The 26087-nt window shown below is 41.8% G+C and overlaps 3 protein-coding genes across 5 annotated transcripts in view; 1 reads left to right on the forward strand and 2 right to left on the reverse strand.

Moving 5' to 3' along the window:
• Window positions 1–618: 618 nt before the first annotated feature.
• rbm12bb (RNA binding motif protein 12Bb) lies at window positions 619–4850 on the reverse strand. Its single transcript, XM_080748869.1, has 2 exons — window positions 4705–4850; window positions 619–2886 (listed from the first exon to the last, which is right to left on the reverse strand). The coding sequence occupies exon 2, from the start codon at window positions 2862–2864 to the stop codon at window positions 765–767; it is 2100 nt and encodes a 699-aa protein (XP_080604995.1). The 5' UTR covers window positions 2865–2886; window positions 4705–4850; the 3' UTR covers window positions 619–764.
• Window positions 4851–6876: 2026 nt separating this feature from the next.
• Window positions 6877–11261, reverse strand: LOC308302713 (RNA-binding protein 12B-like). 2 transcript variants are annotated; one of them, XM_080747001.1, is made up of 2 exons: window positions 11163–11261; window positions 6877–9098 (listed from the first exon to the last, which is right to left on the reverse strand). In XM_080747001.1, exon 2 carries the CDS (start codon window positions 9074–9076, stop codon window positions 7097–7099), a length of 1980 nt encoding a protein of 659 aa, XP_080603127.1. In that variant the 5' UTR covers window positions 9077–9098; window positions 11163–11261; the 3' UTR covers window positions 6877–7096. The 2 variants fall into 2 exon arrangements, with proteins under 2 accessions (XP_080603127.1, XP_080603126.1); XM_080747000.1 differs by having other exon boundaries at window positions 11084–11255.
• Window positions 11262–16574: 5313 nt separating this feature from the next.
• Window positions 16575–26087, forward strand: part of setd2 (SET domain containing 2, histone lysine methyltransferase) — a 36548-nt gene continuing 27035 nt past the window's right edge. For both annotated transcript variants that reach the window (XM_080738971.1, XM_080738972.1), the window contains exons 1-4: window positions 16575–16723; window positions 19450–19571; window positions 21690–21711; window positions 21884–25995. In XM_080738971.1, coding sequence (XP_080595097.1) covers window positions 19543–19571; window positions 21690–21711; window positions 21884–25995 — 4163 coding nt within the window. In that variant the 5' untranslated portion in view covers window positions 16575–16723; window positions 19450–19542. The remainder of the gene's footprint in view (window positions 16724–19449; window positions 19572–21689; window positions 21712–21883; window positions 25996–26087) is intronic.

Genomic DNA, 26087 nt, shown 5'->3' on the forward strand with positions numbered 1-26087 from the left:
TAGTAATGACACAGGAACACTGTAATCACACAACCATCATTCTTTACTTTAGGTAGGCCTGCTATCAATTAACATAATCATGGAATATATTCATGTGATTGTGAATGCCAAACATTTTCAATGGAAATACAAGTGTACCAGCCTATGATATACTCATGTTTCCACCTGCCACAACATTTTGCTACTTGATATACTCATGTTTTTACGCTACATTAGAGTAATATAGTTGGTGTAAAATACTCGATAAGTGCAAATGAATGAGCAAACAATGCTGACAACTGCAGCTGCTAAGAGTTTATCTCAGACTTAACTGGATCCTGTGACATAGTGGAGTTTAAAATAATTGGTAAATAATACTATTAATCATTGGGCTCAACATCAGTCATAATTTTACCTGGTGGAGAATTATTCATCTTAAGTGTAAATAAAAAGGTGAATACACAAGTCAGATGATTCAAAACATGCCATTTTATCAGAACCACATGTTTCTTAAACACTTATTACATTAACAAAATTAAATTTACATAAATGTCTGACCTTAAGAGCTGAGGTCATTGAAAGCAACTAATTTCACTGTTTTCACAAAACAAAACACATTTACTAATTACTAGTCACACTATATTGTCTAATCACAATAAAACATTTCAGGTAGAGGAAAAAGGAAAAAAGCTCAAAGTGAAGCTTAGATCTCAAAATATGGTCATGTCTGAAACAAATTGTTAAAGAGTTGGGGAGTGTTACATAATCAGAAAAGCACTTTCTTTTCAAACAAAAATCAACTGTATTTTCCTTGCACCTATTGGTCTTCCACTCAGTTCTTTAACCACTGTAAGCGCCTCCTGGCGGGACGTGAAGACCACAGTTGCAGAACCATTTGGCATTCCATTCTTGTCATGTAGTACGGTCACAGATCCAGGGATCACACGATAGCCATAACAAAAGTCATAGATTTCATCCATTTTGATTTTCAATGGCAGGTTCACTAGCTTCAAACAAGTGGGACCCTCGAACTGGGGTGAAGGCGGCCCAAAGTCTCCATAAACCAATCCGTTACCTCCGTCCTGTGAAGCACAAGATCCTCCCGAGTTAAGATCACTCCCTCTATGGATATTAACCTGTAGATTGGAAGTAGCCCTGTTGCCATCAGTGTGCATTCTTAGGTTTTCAACCTCCATGTCACCAGGATAATGGGGTCCCTCGCTTCTCCTAGAAGAGTACCTCTCCTTTCTTGCCATCAACTCTTGCGCTGCTGGGGGCTCAACACCAAACTCCCGCATCTGAGACAGTGATATGCAGTTCAACATGACTACTGTCCCAAGAAACCTTCGCCCATTCAGATGCAGAGCACTCATAGCCTCCTCCTCAGACTCAAAGACCACTAAAGCCTCTCCAAGACCAGCACCTTTATGATCCCGCAGCAAGAACACTTTGTCCTCTGTAATATTGAACCCAACAGAACCCATCTCAAAGAAGTCCATGATCTCTACTTTACGCACATCAAACGGCATATTACGCACATAGAGACATGCCTTCTCCGAGTCATTAACATTACCCAGTTGACCAGGTCTCCCGGTGTGAGATTCCAGGATTGACATCATTCTCTCACGTGAGATTGGAGAGATTTGAACATTTTTATGATTCAACATTTCATTATGGCGTGTTAAGGCTGAACAGTAGTGCCTCAGACTGTTGAAAAGCACAAAGAGAGAGCTTGTTCTTCTTCCTTTGTCGTCAAGTAGGAACAGTATCTGGTCATCCTCCAGTCTATTACCGAAAAATTCTTTGATGTCACGTTTTTCCACAGCATGCGAGAGATTTTCTAACATGACACAAAACTCTTCGGCAGGAGATCTGGGTCTGGGGGGCAAAGGAGATATCGTTGTATTCATGTGTTGTGAATACCTTTCACTGAGAGTTGGAGGGCCCAAAGGAGATGTTGACCTTGTACAGGCTTGTGGATACCTTGTCCTGTGGGTTGGCGGATCCAAAGGAGATCTTGACCTTGTACGAGTTTGTGAATATCTTGGACTGCGTGTTGGTGGGGCCAATGGAGATCCTGACCTGCTACGGGCCTGTGGATATCTTTGACTGGAAGTTGGCGATCTCCCTCTTCTGAACTTAACTGTTCTACTGTACTGAAAGCCATTATTGTTTTTACCCACTGCCACACTACTATCTGCCTCAAGCCAGACGTTGTCGCTTATTGGTCTAATCCTCACAAACCTTGGACCAATGTATTTCCTGTCTCTCTTCTCGCCATCTCTTGCATCCTGGCTTGTGAAAAATTTGACGAGAGCTTCACCATTGTTTTGGCCCCGTTGGTTTTTCCCCAAGATTACACCCTCAACAGATAAACCATGAAAAAAGTTACGTATATCATCTTCAGTCACAGCGAAAGGCATTCCTGCCAGAAGCAAGCACACGCCATCTCTGGTTGGAGACCTCACATCCCGGGGTGCCTCCTCATGAGAAAGATCTGACTGGCTATGTCCCCTGTTAGTGGTCTGCATGTGGTCAGCTCTCCTAACCCCTCCAGAAACATCCACTTCATGGCGCCTGGAACTTTCCCGGTGTGACCTTTTTAGTTCCAGCTCTGCTTTTTTTGTACTCTCCTCAAGTATACTCTGCATTTCCGACTTGCTGCTCAGCAGCAAGTTGACTGGGGCTCCCTTAATGCAACCCCCCGACCGAACCATTGCCCTTCTTGCATCTTCATCAGAGGCAAAGATAATGAAAGCCTCCTCTAGTACACCACCAATAATATGCACCCCACCATCTGGGATTTTCAGGCCACTGAAGAAATTGCGAATGTCCTCAGACCCTGCTGTGTGGCGGAGTCCCTGTAAACGGATGACCACCGCCATTCCGAAGCACAAATAACAGCACCTGCAGATTAAAACAGAGGGGTACAGAATAACATTATTGCTGACAGCATCTCTAGCTCACCTTCAAATTCCAACATGAGTCATGACACCACTGAACCTTGGTCAGTGTGTGATCATAACATGGCAAGCCACTGAAATACTTTAAAATAGGCCATAAGACTGCAGATAGCAAAACATTAGGATGATGAGCACGAAACAAACTTCTAGCTCCCTCACTTGTTCTAAGGGATTTAATAGAATACTCTCCTCTCCTTGTCAATGCATCAAAATTTTAAGCATCAGCAAAAAATTCATAAGCTTGCTTAACTGATTAATAGCGTGCAATCTCAGTAACAAACTATGCACATTTCCATTCAAAGTTAAATATATAAAAGCATATGTCCACACACATCTTTCATCATTTTGACATTACTGACTGCCAATGTGATTCTCTGGGTTGTGCCCAAAATGCAGTCAATTTTTGCCCCAAAAACGATAACATGGCCATCAACAGATACACAAGTAACCAAGATCAAGTGTTCTCCTTAGGAAGAGCCGAATATCATGAGCCATCCAACAAAAATATATTTCCCCCAATAAGCTCCAAGGCTTTAACGTTGTTAATTTATGCTAATTTATCCATTATAGCTCATAATCATGAGCTTAAAACAACACATTTTCTCACCATTAATTTAACCAGCTAAAAGAAAGCACAATGCACACCTTTTTATAGTAATGACATGATAACATCACAATGCAATTACAATTCAGCTGACATTCTAAACAGTCAAGTAGACAACTAGATATCCTTGTAGCTAAATTCATTTTCCAAATCATGTCAGATTTCTTTTCAATGACCAGGCCACGTTTGACTAACAAATGTATACAAAAGGCCCGGCATAAATAGAATCACAAATATACGCTTTAAGTTTAGAATTACATTTAATTGTTTTAGCGTAGTTGCGATTTCACTAGAAATCTCTCCAAGGAAGCACCATTAAGCGGACATATTTAACCAAATATACTTGCTGGTGCCAAAAAACAAAACCCACAAAATGAGGCCATCACTGGCATCTCCACAAGCTTTACCAAATACAGTGAAACAATCAGCAATCCAGCTCCACTTCACCTAATGAACCAATATCATAACACCGAATACAGTGAACCAAGCAAGCCCCTACAATCCACCTCCACTTGACCTAATGAACCAATATCATAACACCGAATACAGTGAACCAAGCAAGCCCCTACAATCCAGCTCCACTTCACCTAATCAACAATAACCATCTTAATGCAGGGCCAGGCCAACAATAGCAGAGGCATGGTCATTGGATTGGTAATTTAATGATCAGATTAATTGTTATCCGAATCCGAGCCTTGAGCTCTAACTCCCACCTATTTATTTATTTGTAATAATCATCAGACCAAATATTTGTGTCTTGCGAACACATTAAGTCGGTGGTGGGATCATAATGCATATCAAACTGGGGGAGACATGTAAAGAGAAACGCTTCCATTAGTAAACAATGGTTCATAGATGCAACAGCTAACGTTAGCGGTCATCTCCTGCATTATTGTTCTATGGCTTAATTTACAGCCCACAGTAGCTTCACAGACAAAACAAAAACACACATTTACTACGTCCACGTGGCTTGTGTTTTTCAAGCTTACTTTGGGGGGAAACGGACATCTAGGTCAAAACGTCGTACATTTAAAAATGTAAATTAGTTTTGCCAGCGATACCACCGTGGCTTCTTAGGCCTCTAGCTAGCTATAGCACCGTTATCGGCTAGCTCGAGAATGAAGCTTTCAATCCACCCAGCAAAACGACACAACTTACTCAAAAGGTTACCACAAGCGCTCGTGTATTTCAGAGCCGGAAAGTAAAGTGATTTTTGTTTGGGGTAAAAAGTAGCATGTGGTGATGAAAAGCCAGTGGGGTGAATCAGGCCTCTTCTCTTCACTGTCGTCTTCGTCAGTTCGTCTCTCGCCTCGCGGCCCTCGCCGACTCCAGGCCGTTTCTTCTTTTGTATATCCGTCCAGTGAGGAGCATTACCGCCACCTACCATGCTAGAGTGTGAAGTGGACGCTTGCTGATGCTGATTGCTGACTGATTCTGTATCAGATGACCCTTGCGTCCCAATTTTGGGCTTTTTTGGCAAAAATAAAAGAATTCTGAAAATGGCAATCTACAAGCTCATATCTACCACTTGTGAGCGTGTAGATTTATAATATACATATAATTTAGATTTATTTTATTTCTTTGTGGTTAAATGGCACATCCAATGAACCAACCCAAACCAGGTACAGAAACAGGGGAACAAATCAGCAACTTGTAGTTACCTCTTAGAAATTTTAGATTTGAATGAGTGCATATCTACTTCCATGGCATTAAGTAATATTTGTGTTGTAATTTAAATAATTTAAAATAGAACACATACTATACAACATATTATTTGCGGAAATTACATTCCAATCACAGCTGTTTAAAAAATGAATTAGCTTAGCAAGTTAGTGGATGACATGGAAATTGGAAAACATCTTTTGGTTGTCCCATATTAAAGGGGAAGACCACCCATTTTCAATATTGAACTATGTCATTAATATACCTTAAAGGAGTTGTGTGGAAATATTAAAAAAAGTTCCCCCTCTTGTTTGCCTAGAACCGAAGGATTGATTTTGGGGTTTGTATTGCAAATTACAACTTGATGACATCACACATTGTACTTTACAATACAAACCCCAAAATCAATCTTCCAGTTCTAGGCAACACAGAAGAGGGGGAACCTTTTTTTTTTTATTTCCACACAACTCCTCTAAGGTTTATTAATGACATAGTTCAATATTGAAAATGGGTGGTCTTCCCCTTTAAGCCCATAACTGTCATATTTGACTTTGGATCAGGCTATCAATTGCATGACTGTTTTGTCTGCAAAAACAAGTTTCTAATAAAACTGAATGTCTTATGTCAGTACGTGCATAATAAAAAATCTCAGCTGATATTTTAATATGTGACCTATTCCATCATTGAGCAATCAAGAAATGACATTATGCTTGCTTTCTTTGAGGGACTGTCACTACACATTATGGTCAAGTGGTATGAAATAAACATTTAGTTTATACATTTTAACCATGCATAGATAACCAGATCCAAAAAGTTAGGAAACTTAACTTCGGGCCATTATATCTCCTCTTATCAGTATTGTTTTATATACATTTTTATTGTTGTGTAGTCACCTTGAGAGGAACAGCTTGTAGTCTAAGCATCAGGCATTAGTGGATTGAGCAACACAGCTCAGGCATTCATGGGTAGCACCCCTGCAAAATGTGTCAAAATGGCCTGCAACTGTTTTGTTGGCATTCTCCTTTGTTGCACTGAATGATTGCACGCTCCCACAGTAATAAGGACAAAAGAAACACATTGGCTAATTTTACACTTTCAATTTTAAACTCGTGTCAGGACAGCCCAAAAAGAGAGTGAATACCAACAGAAGAGTATTGCAGGCCATTCTGGCACATTATTGGGTGGCGCTACCCAAAGGTTTAGCTGCGTTGCTCATTCTACGAATGGATGATTCTTACAAGCTGTAACTTGTTGTAAAGGTGACTAATCAACCATGAAAATGATATAAAACAATACCAATAGTTATTAAAGGGGAGATATAATGGACAGAAGTTTTCAAACTTTGTGGGTAGTTTACTTAAACATTCAGAAAACACCTGAAATACTTACTTTATATGTTTTATCATGATATATTGTTTTCATAATGAAATACCAATACCAGCAATCTGCTGTCCAGGGCAATTGCTAAGAACCTTGCAAGTCTTTATGTACTGTATATTATATGGAGGTAAAAAAAAAGTATCATACTGTAAATAGTCAGTAGGCTCAATGGGGTAACAATTTTCAATACAAAAAATTAAACATGAGTCAGATATTAAAAGTGTGTACTTTTATCAAAAAATGTGTACATCAAAATGTTTTTACAAAGATCTTTCAATGAGATTTGAGCAGAAATCATCCCCAATATTGAACTCAAAGAAGTTGACCAGATAATTTCACAAAAAACAAACTTTTACTAGAAGACAAACTAACATCTAATCACAATAAAACATTTAATTTAGAGGAGAAAGAAGAGCGCAGTTTCTCAGAATATGATCTCGTTAAGTCCAAATCAACCACATTTTTAAACCGTTTGGGGCATGTTGCATAATGTGAAAATGTCTTATTTTCAGTCAAAAGTGTACTTCATCATCATCAAGTGTATTTTCCTTGGACCTATTGGTCTTCCACTCAGTTCTTTAACTGCTGTTAGAGCCTCCTCTCGTGACTCAAAGACCACGGTTGCGGTTCCTTTGTGTGGCAGGTCCACAGATCCGGGGACCACACGATATCCATAACAAAAGTCATAGATTTCAGACTTTTTGACTTGCAGCGGCAGGTTCCCTAGCTTCACACGCGTGGGTCCATCGACCTGGGATGCAGGCAGCCCAAAATCTCGATGAACCGATCCGTTGCCTCCGTCCTGTGGAGCATAAGCGCAAGGATCTCCCCCTCTATGGACATTTACCTGTAGACCGGAAGTTGTCCTGTTACCATCAGTGGGCATTCTTACATTTTCAACCTCCATGTCACCAGGATAATGGGGTACCTCACTTTTCCGGGAAGAGTACCTCTCCTCTCTTAGCATCATCGACTCTTGCGCTGCTGGGGGCTCAACACCAAACTCCCGCATCTGAGACAGTGATATGCAGTTCAACATGACTTCTGTCCCCAGAAACCTTTGGCCATTCAGAGACTGAGCACTCATAGCTTCTCCCTCAGACTGAAAGACCACTAAAGCCTCTCCAAGACCGGTACCGTTATGATCCCGCAGCAAGAACACTTTGTCCTCTGTAATATTGAACCCAAAAAAGAATTCCATGATCTCTACTTTATGTACATCAAACGGCATATTACGCACATAGAGACACACCTTCTCGGAGTCATGAGGATTGGCTTGTTGGTCTAGGCGCCTCTCCTGAAAGCTATCAGGCCTCCTGGTGTTAGATTCCAGGATGGACATCATTTTCTTACGTGAGATTGGGGAAATGTTAACTGATCTGCCAAATATTTTGTCGTTATGGCGAGTTAAGGCTACAGAGTATTCCCCAAGACTGTTGAAAAGCACAAAGAGAGACCTTGTTCTTCCCCCGTTGGTGTCAAGTAGGAACAGTATCTGGTCGTCCTCCAGTCTTGCGTGTTTGAAAAATGTTTTGATGTCACATTTTTCCACTCCATGGGACAGATTTTCCAATAGGACACAAAAATCTTGGTTGGAAGGAGAGGTGGGTCTGTTGGGCAACGGAGAACTTGACCTTGTACGAGCTTGTGTATATCTTGGACTACGAGTAGGCGGGGCCAAAGGAGATCTCGACCTTGGACGGGCTTGTGGATACCTTGGACTGTGAATTGGCATGGCCACAGGAGATCTAGACCTTGTACGGGCTTGTGGATACCTTGGACTGCGAGTTGGCGATCCCCCTCTTCTCAACTTGCCATTACCATTTACACCCACTGCCAAATCTCCGCCTGACTCAAGCCACTTTTGCTGACTTGCTGGGAGAATATCCACATACCGTGAACCAATGTATTCCTTATCTCTCATCAGGCCATCTCTTGCATCCTGTACAGTGGCAAATTTGACTAGACCTTCCCCAGTGTATTGGCCACGTGCGTTTTGCTTTAAGATTATGCCCTCAACAAGTAACCCATGAAAGAAGTCATAGACATCCTTTTCAGTCACAGAGAAAGGCATCCCCCTTAGATGCAAGTACATGTCATGGTCATCATGGTGATCTCCTCTGTTAGTCTGCATGTAGTCAGCTCTCCTAGCCCCTCTAGAAACATCCACTTCATGGTGCCTGGAACTTTCCCTGAGTGACCCCTTTTGTTCCAGCTCTGCATTTTTAGTACTTTCCTCAAGTATGCTCTGCATTTCCGACTTACTGCTCAGCATCAAGTTGATTGGGGAACCCCTAATGCAACCACCCGATCGCCGCATTGCCCTTCTTGCATCTTCATCAGAGGCAAAGATAATGTAAGCCTCCTCTAGTACTCCACCAATAATATGCACCCCACCATCTGGGATTTTCAGGCCACTGAAGAAATTGCGAATGTCCTCAGAACCTGCTTCGATCCTGAGTCCCTGTAAACGGATGACCACCGCCATGCCAAAGCACAAAAAACAGCACCTGCAGAACAGAGGGGTACAGAATAACATTATTGCTGACAGCATCTCTGGCACACCTTCAAATTCCATGGCATTCCAACATGAAGCCATAACATGGGAAACTGGGAACACCACTTAAATACATGGTCTGAAACTAAACGAAAAGTATCCAAGTAATAATTGCTCTCTTTCAGTTCATGTATCTTCCATTTATGGGTTGAACTTGAAATGATAGTTTAGTTGCATACAACCTCAGTTACAAACTGCACACTTCCATCCAGAGTTGAATACAAAAATAACAAGTGCATGCACAATGCACATCTAGTTCATCATGTAGATATTTCTGGCCGCCAAAGTGTTAAGATATTCACATTCGAAGCTGGCCTAAAATGCAGTTAATCACTGGCCCAAAAGCAATAACATGGCCATACACAGGCATCCATTAATTTTCAAATGACCGAGGTCCAGTGACAGTAAAAAAACACCTAAAGCGAACATCCCAAACAAACAATACAGCAAAAATATCTCCACAAACATGCTGTATGACATGACAGTAATGGGCAACATATGATTCCATAATCATATGAGCTCAGTTTTAAATGTATTTAATAAAGCTACTGTGGGGGGAAAACAGAAGCTATAATGCAGTTTCCCCACCATTATCATTATGTTTTATATTAATATACCTTCAGGACGAACCGGTTCTATTTATGAATCCAATTAAACTTGGACAAGATGACAACCAACCAGACCAATGAGATCAGAGTCAGACCATGCACACAAAAAGCTGAGGCCAACATTTCTGACATCCTGCTTTTGACTCAACCAGCTTAACACTTTCTTTAAATGTTCCAGTCCCATCTGTGTGTGACTGTGAGAACAAAGCCAGACACTTTTTAATCTAGAATCCAGTTCCACTTCCCCTGATAAACCAACAACTCTTACAGCAGGCCAGCATTACTAGTGGCAAAGTTACAACATAATACAATGGTGCTGTCAGTTGAAATACCTAATAACAAAGCCATTTCAAATGTAGCTGGGGGATCAGTGTATCCTGACTCAAAATGCTTCTTGAGTGTTCATCAACTTCCTCTTTGCAGATACCAACATCCAACACCCAGTTTAAAACAGCTATTGGGGTCAATTACAACTTCTGTCAACTCTTTGCCAAGGCAGCAAAAGGAAGGTTGCAAAAACTAATATTACACAACCTGTGGTGCACCTGCAACACCACCACCAGCAACGAATAACCTGAAAAAACAGGCAGATACCATCAACAAAATAAGTAAAATAGTCGGCAAACACAGCCAGGCGTTAATTACGATTGTGTAATTGATTACTTGCCATTTCATATCAATGCGTGCCTGGTCACCCCTTTTGCATAACGTTACCAGTATGACTACAGGTACCATTCTTATTACTTATTAGACCAATGGATATACTAGCATAACGCAAGCTAGCCAGCCCAGCTGAAAACAACCACCACTTCAAAGAATTAATAACAAAAAACACAATTGACCCCCAAAACTCTGCTAAACCAGATTGATGTGTAAACAATAGTATACAACAACGATTACATTTACGAAATCTCACAACCAGTGGTGCAAAGTAACAATGTACATTTACTTAAATTAAGTAGGCTACTGTACATAAGTAACACATTTGAGGTATTTGTACTTTACTTGAGTATTTCCAATTTCCAATACTTTGACTAGCAACATGTTGTGGTAGCTTGTAGATTGGTCATTTTAGGAGCGCGACACCGTCGTACGACAAAATACGTTCGACAAAAATACTTGTGTTCAGAAGTTAAAGGGTACAATTGACGCCCTTTTCCAGTTGAAACTGCGTCGTTTTAGCACGACAATTAATTAATATATAATTGTGCACATGTATTTTGCACCGCAGTTGTCGTCATTAGCTTCGATCACTGTCCTACGCTAGCTCGGCTAACGTTAGCCTCCCATAGGCCTTCAGTTTCATGTTAGCACTTAGCAGCTAGCTCACCTGGGTCTCTAGTAGTCTGCTGTAAAGAAAATGAGCCTGTGGTTAAATCACACTGTGCACAGCTAACGCCTAAACTTACACAGGATGAATACCAAGAGATAATTATATTCTCAGCCCAAAAGTCAGTTCTTTAGCGAAGGTGACTCCGTTCCCGTCGTGAGTAATGTATCTCCAGCCGGAGAGAAAAGACGACAAGACGGAAGTGAAACTCCACTGAAGGGTGCGTTCGTTTTCGGAACGGAAACGCCTGTTGTGGGCGGATTTAGTCAAGAGCTTGCAGATCAGCTATTTTCACTACTTCAGACCTGTTCTGTTCTTAATTACTATTATTTTATTTATGGAATTTCTTAGATATGTTTGTTGGAACATTTATATAACCCCATTTTCTTTTCCTACAAAAATAAAATATATAGCCTATTTCAAATCAAAAATATATCATTTTATTTTTTAGGGGATTTCTTTTAAATAAATGTATTGATTGATTGATTGATTGAAGACTTTATTAGAAGTTTGCATAGAAAAAGGTACAGTTTCACGACGGTACAGTTCACTGGTACAAGGTCAACTAAAAGGAGATCCTAGAAAAGACTAAGCTTATTTCCATAGGGAAACATTGAAGTATCTCTTGTAACATTGAATGACAGACGGATAGAATACAGTACTATGCAGTAGATAATAGTAAAAAGAAAAAAAAGTAAATAAACATTAAAATTAAATAAATACATTAACCCCCAAATAGTATAACAGCAACATTAGTCCATTTTATGACTATGGAGGCCACGTTCGTAGCGTGTACTAGCGCCACACAGGCCTTAAAAACAAAGCTCCAAAGTCCAAACATAAACTGGTTAGGCTACTGCTTAACCATAGTTCCCTCTCGGACTCATCTTCACCCCGATAGTTTTGAAAGGGTGGGATATGGCTCAGTAGTTGACAGAGTACAGCATCTTGTTCTTGCAATGGGCCTGGTGTACAAGATACACTACACCACTATACCCCTGTACCTGTCAAAATATTTCCAAATCGTAAAGGATGTCCACAATCACAACACCAGAGGCAGCTCCACAAATCATGTCCAACCCAGATTTGGCTCAAACAAACTGACCAGACTGTTATATGATGTTTTTTGTTTTTTTTGCACAGTACTGTGTATACACTATATTTGTCTGTCATTTAATGTCTAAGAATTGGGCACAAAGGGACCCCAATGTAAACAGGCCATGCTTTTCCTATGCAAACTTCTAATAAAGTATTTCAATCAATCAATTAATCAATCAGTCAGTCCTAAAATATAAGTAATTATCAAAACAACAGCAATAACGGACTAACACTCAAAAGAATTCAAAAGCAACAAAAAACTCTACAGTTCGTAAGTCCCTGCACCAAGCAGAGCAAGCAAAGGCAGGCTTGCCATTGCCTCAGGGTTAACAGCACAAAGCACTGACTGAGTCTTTTGTTGTTCTGTGTGGGGAGGATGCATTTTCCTCGACCCCTGGGGCTAAGCCACCCCACAATCTCCTTCTGGAGGGGGTAGGAGGGATTGGCCAGGATATTGCCTCCAGCTTCTTCTCACGTCTGGATGCCTGCACCACCTCCACACAACACTGTCCAATTTAGCACAGATGACAGAGCAAGCTTTCTTCACCAGCCTGTTCAGTCTTTGTCCCTAAACATTGCTGGAACTGCAAAGGGGGCACTGACTACTACAGATTGTTATAACATCAGGTAGCATCCCATTGCACACATTGAAGGATGGGACCTGAGCTTCCTAAGGAAGAACAGCTTGCTTGCTTGAGCCATAGAGGGTGTCAGCAACTCAGCATTGTCTGTACATATAATATATACAGACATACATATTATGTTCCCCATTTTCAACTATCTGTCCGGACAGTCCAGTACTTGTGTCCATGATCTCCACCCGCTCCCCTTGGAGGGAGTATCCGGGAATTTCATGGAAGCCACCCCTCAGTTTGGCCTATTTTAATGGTTACAGATTATTTGTTTTTAATACATGGTACTGAATAATAAAAGTTAATAATAAAACGTGCTTCGTTATTTCTGTCGACTTAAAAATAATTGTTTAATTTGATGGCCTTGGTATTTGGCCCAAAGCCCAAGTGGACATGCCCCCAAAGGGTATTTTGGCAGTTTGGCAGCAGGTGTAGTAGGATGCACAGAGCTTAACATCAGGTCCCAGGGCTCCGAACCCAAACTGCACTGCCACTAGGGTGTGAAAGGATATAGTTGCATCAGCAGTTCACAATTCTAGAGACCGGTTTAACCACACGCATGCGTGCACGTGCGCGCGCGCGCGCACACACACACACACACACACACACACACGCACACGCACACACACACACACACACACACAGCAGTAACAACATCAGCAGAAGTGAACTTGTATTGCTTTGCCATCACAATACAGAGGTCATCCACCATTCTTTGTCAAAAGTACTTGTAGTCCTTGGCAGGGATAAGGCGTCGGACAGGCATCAGAAGACCAGCCAATCTGTGCATTACTGCAAAGATCCTACAAGGCATATTTGAGTCTGAATGTATAAAAAATAAAAGGCAAAATATTTGAATTGGGATGATATCTCCAATAACCTTTTAGCTCAGATCAACTCAACTGTAAATATTTAGACAATTCCAGACAGTACAAAAATAAAATGAAAAATCAACTCACTCACTTACCCTGCTTGATGGACTTGAGCGACCTCTCAATGAGTCTCATTATCAGTCCTTTGAAGGTTATTATGACATAGGTATGACTCCAAATTTGGGCAAGGTTTCCAAATGAATACGGGACACACATTTATTAAAAATCACACCCGTGTGAACTGAGCGGTGGTTTACCCCCCCATTTCTCTCTACTTGTTCCCTAATGAATAAAAGGTTAATAAAGGTTGATCTGTCCGTCCGTCCGTCCGTCCATCCATCCATGTATTTATCTATCTATATATCCTGTAGCAGTGTGCATCAGAATGTTTGGTGGTGGGGTGCCTGGTGGCCTAGTGGACCAGGCGCATACCATATAGGCATTGCCATTTCGGCATCAATGCCTGTCGGCGTCGCCGGTTCGATTCCCAATCCGGGTGACCTTTGCCGCATGTCACTCCCTGTCTCTCCCCCGTTTCATGTCAGTCTACTGTCCTATCCAATAAAGACAAAAAGCCCAAAAACAAATCTTAAAAAAAAAAAAGAAGAAAAAAAAAGTTTGGTGGTGATTGGTCTAGCCACTATAGACGGTTAGAATGCAGTAAAAATATATTTTTGCCTATACTGTGTGTACAGTATTTACAAATGTAATATGTAGTAGACTTTTGCGAAATCTATTATATGATGCAGAGTGCAGAGTACAGAAGCCACTGCCATAAATGTTTTGTCTAGTTACTCCTCATCCCACTCTTTGCCATTAATACTGGCAGCATGTCAAATTAGGCATTAGATTCATATACCCAGATTTACTTCAGTTTCATGAGGTTAGACATGCATTTGTTATGGTTTGTTATATGCGTTTGTACAGTTACGCTTCAGTTAAGGTTAAGCTGATATAGAATGAAAGTAAGTCAATGCAACATCCCCAAATGTTTGGCATCTTTGAATATCTTCTGATACCGATATTGATAAATATCACAATACAAATGTTCAGCTGCCATTTTCAAGTATTTCAGAAATCTGACTTAGTAATGGTTAATTTAGACAACACATTGTCTATCACAGTTCACAAGAAATCCCATGATTATAATGATAGATGTTTCCCTAGTAGTGCATCAATCTGGGAACCCATCGTCAGAAAATCTGTTTTGAGAGATTAGTGGTGCATTGACAGGATTACTTGCAGTCACACTGTCAGTTTACTATTTCTTTGGTACATTTCAACATTCCCAAAGGTTTCTGCCAAGTGTCAAACTGTTGAATATAGCTGATAGTTTCTAATCGTTTTATTGTGTATAAATATTGAAAAGCGTACAATGAAAAACGAGCCACAGGCAGCATGCATTGGAGTGAGGTTACTGGATATTCAATTATCACCCTGAAACCACCTCTGCAGAAGTCCCTAGACGGGTGCTACAACAGAATGCTGCATGCCGTAGTACTTAACATCAGCAAGAGTGAACATGTTACCAACAAGAACCTGTATGAGGCAATACCAAGGGTGAGCGAGAAAATAGCAGCTAGGAGAAAGAGACTTGTAGCAGGACACTGCCAAAGGCCTTCGAGAACTGCAGCCAGCAAATTGGTGCTGTGGGAATCAACACACATCTCACATTAACATACGTGGCTGAACAGATGCAGGAGCACAAACTACAGACGAGCTGGCCAGATGTATGGAGAACCGGGATCACAGGATGACTGTAGGCGACGATGGAGGGCTCTTCAGAGGACGACCTAGAAGAGACTAGAGAGAGACCAATGTGTCAACAGAACAGTGGTTGCCACAGATGTGTTATTACTAGTAGAACAGTCAGATACAGTAGGCCAGGCCTGGATTAGATTGATGGGAGTCGCTGGGAGATAATTTCTCTGTATTCAATCACTCACTCATTCCTTAGCCTAGGCCCTAGGGCAGTGGTTCTCAACCTGTAGGTCGGGATATTTTTAAGAAGTGAAGTGACAATGGACCTTGTCCTTTCTAATACCTACAAAAATAAAGGAAGAAAGACCATTACAGCATAAAAAGTAATAAAAACTGGTCAAACTGGGACCAAATTGTCAAATAATGTAAGAAAGAAAGAAATAGTGAAAATAGACAATCTACAAGCTCACCGTTGTGGAGCTTGTGGATCTGCTATTTTCTTTTTTTCTTCTTCTTTTTTCTGTGGAACCAAGTCAAACAAAATTGAATAGGCTACGTCAATTACAATATTCTACTTATACTGCTTATCAGGGTGGGGGCCACTGGGGGTCCCAATTCAAATATGATTATTTTGGGGTGTCACAGCCTGAAAAGGTTGAGAGCCACCTTATTATTAGTTTATAATAAGTGAAACCTGCTGGCAGGCAGAGAACATCATGTGTACATTCTCATACGGTACAGTTACAGTAGGTATGAGCCAATAGCCTACTGTAGGCTACTTGTCTAATCTTTTATTCTAATTCAGTTTTGAGCTGCGAGTAGAAAAGCACAAAGTGGCGTATTTATTATAATAATAATATAATATTGAACAGTGAACACCATTTAGCGTTGGCGCCAGCTGTGTTCCTCCCAGTTCCCACTCATCATGTGATGCTGAAGTAGTGCACAGCAGCAAGAGTTACTGCTGTCTATGGGAGTCAGTAACTATAATGTTAATATGCAATAATAAAAGTTATAGCAAGGAAACTCGCCGGCGCATTAAGTGTGAAAAAAATCAACATATAACCGCACACACACAGCAGAATGCAATACTCTCGCTGCATGTATGTATTATTATTGGAGTCCTAGTGAAGCTGCCATCACTGGGCTGTGGGTTAGCTTTAGCTTTACAGCATTAGAGCAGCTGGCTGAGGCAGTGAGCCGAGGACCTTTCTCCACATTCAAGCCCGTATGGATCACTTGACGTCGGCATAAACTGCTTGATGTTTTCCAGCGGGCCGATTGACGGTGGCGTCGAAGATGGGGGAGCCTTATTATGACCGAAAGCACATAGTAAAGTGAGTATCTGACGATCGATCGTTTTTGTTTTGCTATATTTTAAGTAACACCCCCCCTCGCCTCCTCCTCACTCTACACACTGCCTAAGCATGCTAGCTGGCTAAGCCGGGTGTAAGGTGATGGTACACAGGGGGTCCGTAATGAAATCCTCCCGGCCTGGCCCGTGACATTAAATCGGCAGAAAGTAAAAAGCAACCCGAAGAAACAACAGCAGTTATCAAAACTGCGAGTGCAAATGAACCAGTTCTGTGAAGAAACTAAAGATTAGCCACACTAGCTAGCTCGCAGCCTCGCACTGCCGGATGCTAGCTGAGTAAATGCTACATATCCTATACTTCCTCACGCCAGCCTTTCGCTCGATGCAAAACGACGGATTTTCTGAGCAAAAACTAGAACTATTCAACAGAATGAAGCTCGCGTCGACATTCGATTCTTGCGTCGTTTTTTTTTGTCCAGCGAAAAAGGCTCGCACGTCCCTAAGGTTTAGCCTTTTAGCACAGACTGGGCAGTGGGGCTGGTCTGAAAACTGCGATGCTGTTCACCTCAGTTAACGTCATAATTAATGTTTAGGATTCTCACCTTTCTAAGCCATTATACTGTATTTATTGTGGCCGTCGCCCCTTTAAAACGCAATGCAATCTATGATTTATGAACGTGGATACAATGTATTATGATCGATCAGTGGTGTAAAGTAACTAAGTACATTTACTTAAGTACTGTACTACTTATGAAATGTTTTGAGGTATACTTTACTTGAGTATTTCCAATACTTTTACTCATACTCCACGACATCTGAGGCACACATATTATAATTTTACTTCACTACAATTATTTGAAAACTATTACAAAACATACATTAACCACTCGGCCCCATATACATTTCGGCCATTTGAAAATCGCACTACATAGCAGTATTGATACTTTTACTTAATTAAAAAAAATAGAGTACTTTTCCCACTACTGTCGATATTCTGATTTGGTCAATAATCAGCACCATCAGCTGGCTTGCTATGCGTGGAACAAGAGGCTCCTTGTCCAAACCGCTATAATAACAGTGTAACAACCACAATGATCGAATCACCCCCAATTGTATGAGGTTGAGGTGTCCGTTTAATCAAAACGCTGTGACCCAAAACACTAAATCCGTTAATATTTTAGCATGTATAATATTGTGTACATGTGTACACGCACAATCATAACTGTGAAATATCCAGATACTGGACCAAAAAAAACTGGGGAATTCACTTCTCTTAATATTTAAAGATGGCCTTTGGCTGTTGCCTGGGTTAACGTCACTAACATTAGTTAGCTAGTTAGCATAGCTGATCTGATGTATGCAATAATCAAAGCATTTTTAACACTGTTATCCAAAGAATGAAATCGTAAATAACCCGACAACTGCAGGAAAACGCTTTAGATTGCATCTAACTAATCCTCGTCAAAATCTACTCTCAAAACAGTGAGGTTTACTGGATTGTTCAAACGTGTTGTCATTAGCAAGAATCAGTCGACTTTTTTTAAAAGGCCTCGTCTTCTTCGCTAGCTCTTTGCACACGGGGCCATGCTGTGAAGAACAGCTTCCCCATTTTTTTAAATGTCAAGTCCGTCACTTTGTTTTGGTTGCTTTGCTTTTAGTGTGCATGTGTTGTTGTCTTGGCTGTTGTTCAAAAGATAGCCTTTGTTCTGGTTCAGATCACCAGTCAGACTGTCTGCCTGGTCACCCAGCCTCTCTGTGAGTGCTGATGATGGCATCTGTTGTTCTCGGCTGCCTTTGCCCTGGCTGCATCCATGTTTCTCTTCCACTTAGTAGAGCACTATAGGTTGTTGATACTACGAGAACTGCCTAAGGATTCATTTTAGGTTTTCATATTCTGTAATGTTATGGCAAATGCAACAATACAACAAGCTGTGTGTGTGTGTGTGTGTGTGTGTGTGTGTGTGAGAGAGAGAGAGAGAGAGGTGGGGGGGGGGGGAGTAGCTTTAAGCTTTAAGTCCCTTGCAGAAAACATATCAGGAGGTGCAATGGCTTTCTCTCTGCCTCATTGAAACAATAGATAACACTGTAGGTTCGAGAAGACACCACCCTGCAGTTGGAGGCGTGACACATGTGTTTTCTTCTGGGCTGACCCTTGGACTGATAGTACACACAATGCATACAGATTCTAATCAGACAGACAGTAGGCAATTAACATAGATACAGGTACCACACCAGTCAGTACCTGTATCTATTGCTGCTTGTCAGCTATTTTGGTATGGTGTGTTAACGGTTAACAGTACATGATGGTGGGTATACTGGGTTACTAACCTACTACCACGTACTGATCCTGCTGCTTCATTATACCTTTGTGAAAGTGTTTGGTGAGTTTTGGGATGAACCCTGCACCATCATTAACATTCCCAAAGATTTGCTCCTTCACCTGGCTCTTACATTGTGTCACTCACAAGAGAATACCTGCTCCTATAGCAAAACACAATATACAACTGCATTTGTAGGACCCGTATGCATGTTAGAGTAGAATTCTTACCATGGCCAGAAGAAGGAAATGCTTGTTCACTGACCTCATTCAAATATCTCTGTGTCTCAACAGTGACTTCCCCCACTCTGTTATAGATAATTAGTTACAACTGTATTTTTAGGATATGCATTAAAGCTTTGGCATGACAATTCTGACTGTATAGCTTCTGACATGACCCCGTCTCATTTGATTCTCTTTCTTTCTTTCAGGTGTGTCATCAGTTTGGAGGGCTCGCTTCTCTGAATTGGATTGTATTTGGTCAGCAGCCTCTACGACCCTTCTAACTATAGACGTGTCGTGCAATGGACGCTCTAATCAAGTCAGAGCTCAGGTATTAGACCCGCACATTTCTCATGCAGCCCACAAATGCACTGCCATAAATGTCTTATCTGCATAGTACCCGTTGTTGTTATTGAGTACTTTTGATCTGTGGCTGAGCCTTGGGCTCAGTGTGGCTACAATAAAGACTACAGGTATGCTCCACAATGCAGGTCATTTCCTGATGGGCAAACCCTGATGAGGGTTGACATGATTTCTCCCTAGGATGCTTTTGATGTTCGGACATTATTATTATTATTTTCACATATGTGGGTTGATCATGCAAGCAGTTACATTGCTTGTTTGAGATCTTTTTTTTTTACGCAGTAGGCACAACAATGGTTCATTTCTCTGTGGTGGTATCACTTTTAAAAAGCGGTTTCTATGTATTAGCCTAATTATGTTGACCTAATTTACAAAGAATAGGATGTTTTTAGGCCTTTGAAGAATGAAGAAACTGATATTGTGAAAGAAAACATGCAGTCTGAGCTCTCTAAATTGGCCACAAAAAGACTATGGTTATCTATGGTGTTGTTTTGTTGCCTAGTGATATATATTATACGTATCTTATACGGTAACATAATTATTGAGATAAGCTATAAGCTCTAGTATCACAATTTTAGCCTTTGGTTCTATTATGTAGGCCAAGGTCTTTCATAGCTCCATCCATTGTAGGACTTGTCTATTTCAGTCCCATCGTCTATATTTAGTCTTCATTCCAAGTGGTGAATTCCCATGTGTGTTTCTTTTTTTTTCGTCTTCTTTTTACTTTCTTTCTATAAAGTGGCAGAGCCTGGCTGACCAGTATCAGCTCCATTTTACGTGCTTATTATAATACTGTTTAGAACGAGTTAGTCCAGTGAAAGCAGCTCATGAAATGTTTGCACTTCCGAAATTTTTGCCATTTACAGAAAATAAATAGTAAAATTCTACGTTAGCCTAGTGACAGTGTGCTGTGCACCAAAGTGCAAATGCAAATAAGAAGAGCCCAGGAGCAGTTGGAAAAAGGCTCTTGTTTGGTCAGCAGATGTACCAAGGAGTTGTTGCACCTCAGAGTATGCAATCTGTTCGGAGACCATCTTAGCATCTACATGTTCCAAATGAACCCATCCACCCACAGAAACTGGGTGGGTGGATTACTACAAATGACATCACTGAGATGCAGTGAGTAGGGATGGGACGATAATAGCTATTATCGTTTATCGTGATAAAAAACACTCACAATAATTGTGAAATTATCCTCCATAATGCACTAGGATCAATTCACTTTTTATTTGCCGAGCTGCATATCCGGTACCATTTAAACCCTCTAATGCTCTATAATTGGTAAAGCGGACCTGGAAATAACATCCTTTTTTTCATTCTCGACAAAATCTCTTTGCCAAAAAATAGCCGATCTACAAGCTCACAACGTGTTGCAACAAGACGTGTTGTGACTGAGTTGTAGATCGGCTATTTTTTGGCAAATGTTCCGCCCCAGGATTATGGATGTTGGGGATATTTTGATTATCGCGATAATATTGTAAATCGCAATTTTTATTCGGTTACAAATTACAATAATTGTCCCATTCCTAGCGGTGAGGTGGTCACCTCAGCAGCACATGTAGCTGTTTTTACTCTCCATGGTGCCTTTATCCAAAAGGAATTTTAGGTGGATACTTGAGTTCGATGTGTGGGTGGATGTATTCATTTGTAGCATGTGACTACCTTCTTTACACCCAGTAAATTAAAGCTTCACTATTTCACTTTTTTTTATCAATACATTAAAATTCTGTTTATGTTCTGAGTATGTTATTTTTCTCCCTACTCTTCTATTGAGACATTTAGATTGTGTCAAAAGTCATGTCTCACCTAGACACAGGATCTGACACAAATATTGACCTGATGGTCAAGATTCAATTTATCCCCCGAGTAAGCAGGTCGACTCTCTCTCAACAGTAAAAATGTCAGCACTTGCGCAGGAAACCAGATTCAAATTTGGGGTAGAAGAGGAAAGTTACATAGTGCTGCTTTAAGCCTGAGAATGTCGTTTTTGTAAATTTTTGCAAAGCTTTGGAGGAAGAACCTTATGAATGATGAGCTCTAATTAATTTCTAATTTCTCTTTATTTTGTCTTCTTCAATACCGGCAGAGAGGAAGGGAGTAATGCCTCGGTAAGTTCACAAAAATGCATAGCCCTTTTTTATGCTTTTAACTGGACTTCCTTCTGCTTATTTTGTATATACTGCCACTGTTTTTTGTTTTAGCCATTGACTTATAGTGACATTTTATGGTTGAAATGACCTGAATATGTAATTCCATAATGTTTCTATGTCTATGTTGTAGGTAAAGGTTGAAGGCCTCACCAAGGCAGCTCTAATGAAAAGCCTTAGTCCCAGAGTCATGCTGTCCAGCCATCTCTTGCCTAAAGGGACCAAGATGAAGGTGAACCTTGAAGAGCAGGGTCGTCAGAAAGTGTCCTTCAGCTTCGCTCCGACAAAGAAGCCGCTGCAGAGTTTGTTCTTCGTCCCCCCCAGCCCCGAAAAGTCTCCCATTGAGCCCCCTTCTGCCTTGCCAGCTGCAACCTCAGCCCCCCAAGACAAAGAAGTGCAAAGTGTGGAAAAAATTAGTGAGCAAAAGAAGTCAACCCCACCAATATCAACGTTGGCAGCAGAGGTTCAGTTGCCCCAGAGCGCAGTCGTCTCACCACCTAAACCTAAAATTGACCTAGGAAAGATGCATTTTAAGAAGCAGATTCTCAGTGTCTCAGTTACTGAAGAGAAACCAACACCTAGTGTTGTGCCACAAGAACCACCTCCTCCACCTCCTCCACCACCACCTCCACCTCCACAACAGATTTCAATAAAATCCTCAAGTAAAAGTGGAGTGGAGTTCCCCTCACCCCAGCCTCAGAACGTTACCAGTGACTGTTCTTCTGAAAAAGCCCACACAGAGTCCTCTGAGGCCCGGGTAACGGCCAGCCTTAAGAAGCCAACTGATTCCTCCCACTCAGGAAAAGATGGAGAGAGCTCCAGTAGCACTGAACAAGATATCACAGTAGTTAAAAGGAAAACCAGGTCCCAATCTGATAGTGCTCCCGCTGGTTCAGAATCTGATGGAGATTCAGGCCAGATGTCTTCCAGCCACAAATCAGTCAACCCTAAAAATAAAGCACCACCAGACAGCAGAGGCAAGGAGGTGAGAAAGTCTTCCTCTGGGTCAAATACTGATGAAAAAGAAAAAAGTTGCTCCAAGCGGTCAGAGAATCGCGAAAGGTCTTCTAGTCGCCCAAAATCAGACCGTGATTCCAGACACACGTCTTTGCGTTCCTCCCGCGCAGACAAAGATCGCAGAAGGTCCAGATCTAGATCGCGGTCTCGGTCTCGGTCGAGAGGTTCTCGGACAAGTACCTCCCACACCAGATCAGAAAGATCCAGAGGCGATCGAGGGTCACGGTCTGACAGGTCCTACTATCACGACACTGAGCGCCGATCCCACAGGAGCTCTCCACGTAGAGATAGAAGGAGCTCTCGCTCCCGGGCTGAAAGAGCCCGGGACAGTTCTGACTCTGAAGATGATCACAGGAAGAACCGGACCAGAATGAACGACTCTAGTAGATCGTCCACGCATTCAAGCTCGCAGAAAGAATCCAAATCATCTTCCCACTCAAAATCTGAAAAGGACACAAAATGTATAGATTCTCCACACTCATCAGAGACTGATAAAAGAACACAGTCTTCTAAATCCGATAGGTCGTCGAGGCGACAGTTTGACTCTGATTCTAAACATAAAGGTTCCCCTGAACCTGAGTCTAATCACCGTAAATCTACTACCCATCACAAGTCTGAGACCAATGTTAAATCTAGTTATTCAAGTCACTCTCAAACATCTGAGAGGCGACGCCACAAAAGCAGCTCCAGTGACTCTGAGGCAGATCACAAAGGGAAGTCCCAAAAGAAAAACAGTAAGCCTGACTCAAAGCAGCCCACCGCCTCCAAGTCATCTGTGAAAGTCAGTGGAACCGATAGACAATCAAAGGACACGTTTCACAGTCCTAATAAAACGCACACAGATTCAAGCTCCACTGAATCCCACTCAAGAGACAGAAAGGAAAGATCTGAATCCCAGCTAGATGATACACGCCACAGGAAAGAACAAGGCAACAGTGATGTTAAGGAGGCAGTCTCATCTCTTGGTAGGAATTTGCAAGAACTGTCTAATAAGAGAATAAAAGAAACAGACTCTAGTCTTGAAACTGAGAATAAAAATGCATCCGTTGTAACTTCTAAGAAAGAATCTGGTGGTCACCTGCCCCATGTAAATGCTGTCCCAGTAGAATCTTGTGTTGTCAAGGATAACCTTTGTTTTAACCCTCTGCCACAGGCAAACTCTGAAACTGTTAGCTTAAATATATGCAGTAGTAAGGATGGTATAACATCCAGCCAAGATAAGAAACTCGGTCAGTGTTTATCAGAGCAAAAATCATTAATTGGTACGTCAGATTTCCCTGTCAGAGACCTAGAGAGAGACCACGAGGAGCAGAACACTAAAACAGACCATGTGAAATTGACTAAATATGTGACTATCAGCATGCAGTCTTGCACAATCTTGCCTCTCCAACCAGATTCATTAAACCTTGATCCTGAAAACAAGCTGCCACCTACAAGTGATCAGCACAAACCAGATTCAGCCAAAAGAAAGAATAACTCAAAAAGATCACGCTGGGATATTGTTGGGCAAGACAACTCGGACAGTGATGGTGCACAAAAAGTACTGTGCGAAGAGAGTACACCTACTCTTAAAAAGGTGATTTCTGTCAAAAACATTGAGTTCTCTAAAGAAGCTAGCCAACAAGAGTCACTTGGAGTCAAAGACGATAGCCAACAAGAAGCCCAGACACATTCCAAGTTAGTAATGCAGGTAGAGACTATTGAGCAGAAGTTCACAGCTGTTTCCCCGTCCTCTCTGAAAGGTGCACACAAAGACCAAAATGAGCCTTCACAAGCAGACATATGTGGCACCACCAATGACCAATCTGTCTCCAACCCCACTGGTAATAGAACCATGGATGAGCCTTTGCATGTAAATGATACCTCACAAGACAAAGTCACAAAGATGGAAAGCTGGAATGGTGGTAGTGCTGAAGAAACAGCCATGAAGAGCGCTGTCAAGGACAAACCGGTGAAGAGAAAGTTGCTGAGTCAGGATGGGTCAGAACAGAGTGAGGACAGTGACGACTCAGAGTACGACTCAGATTGCGGAGATGTGAATAAACGTTTGCACTCAGTAGTGGTAGTGCCAAAGAACTCTTCGCTAACACTGGACACACAGGACATGGCAGCCTCTTTATGCAGCCAAATGAACAGCTTAGAGCAGCAGCACACTAATAAAGAATCTGACTTGAATATCAGTAAAGACCCGGTATGTCCACAGGAAAGGCTTAAAGCTGTTCCTGCGATTTGTGAGGACACCAGTGGTGCTGGGACTCATGAAACCGTTCCACCACATGACGCCATGTGTCAGTCCCAGAGTAATATGATTGACAGCACTAGTCAGTCGGAAGGTTCCAGCTCTACCATCGCCCAGCCTTATAAGGATCCTTATAACAGTGCCCAAAGAGCAAAGGCCAGTGAACCAGTGAACCAGGGTCCCTTCCACAGCCTTGACAATTACACCGAGAAACAGAACGAAGTGAGAGACAGCCATGGTAGGATCCTCCCCCATTACCAAGAGGAAGACACGAAGGCTGTATTCACTCTGGGTTGGGATTTCACTCAACCGGAGCAGCCCAGCAGTACATACCAGCAGCCTGACAGCAGCTACGGGACACAGTCACTGAACTCTAAACACACCATAACCTCGCCACTGGGACAGGAGCACAGGCAAAGCAATGCCTCCTGGACCTGTCAGCCCCCTGTGTTTCAAACCAGCAGACAAGCCTACCTCCATGTCCCTCAACATTACCCAGATCCTGTATGTCAAGTCCACCCCGACTCCCTGACTAATGACCATGAGGAGGACGGCCGTGACAAAGCTTTGGGTCATAGTAGTAAAATCACTGTAGAATGCAATGGACCTCTGGGGTCATCATCACCTTTTGTCCAAGCTCATGAAATAAGCAGCAACAGCAGGGGCCCTGCCAGTGAGGGCTCTGCTATCCCCGAGCCCCCCAGAGAAGACAACCTCAGGCCCCACCGAGGCCGGGGACCTCCAAAGAAAAGGCGTCCAGAGATTGAGTCTGATTCAGACAACGAGGCGGAAGCTGGGCCTTACGGTAAAAGGGAGCGCCAAGCCGAAAGTGATTCGTCCAAGGAAACCGCTGTCAAGACTGAGGTGCAGCGACCTTTACTCAATCTCTCGGACTTCCGGGATTCCAACAAATGGCGAGAGCAGTCCAAGTCAAAGAAGATGCCACCTTACTTTGACTTGATCGAAGAGAACTTGTATCTGACTGAGAGGTAGGCATTGGTTTGTCTGAATGGGATTTTAACAGCTTGATGTATTTTTTGCATTATTAATAACATAACAAAAATGTAAAAATGTCACCATG

The sequence above is a fragment of the Nannobrachium achirus genome, assembly GCF_963921795.1.
Source record: "Nannobrachium achirus genome assembly, chromosome: 2".
Classification (NCBI taxonomy): Eukaryota; Metazoa; Chordata; class Actinopteri; order Myctophiformes; family Myctophidae; genus Nannobrachium; species Nannobrachium achirus.

Bases quoted from the DNA above. Each gene is read 5' to 3' on its own strand.
- LOC308302713 (XM_080747001.1), bottom strand. From the start codon at position 9,076: ATGGCGGTGGTCATCCGTTTACAGGGACTCAGGATCGAAGCAGGTTCT.
- rbm12bb (XM_080748869.1), bottom strand. From the start codon at position 2,864: ATGGCGGTGGTCATCCGTTTACAGGGACTCCGCCACACAGCAGGGTCT.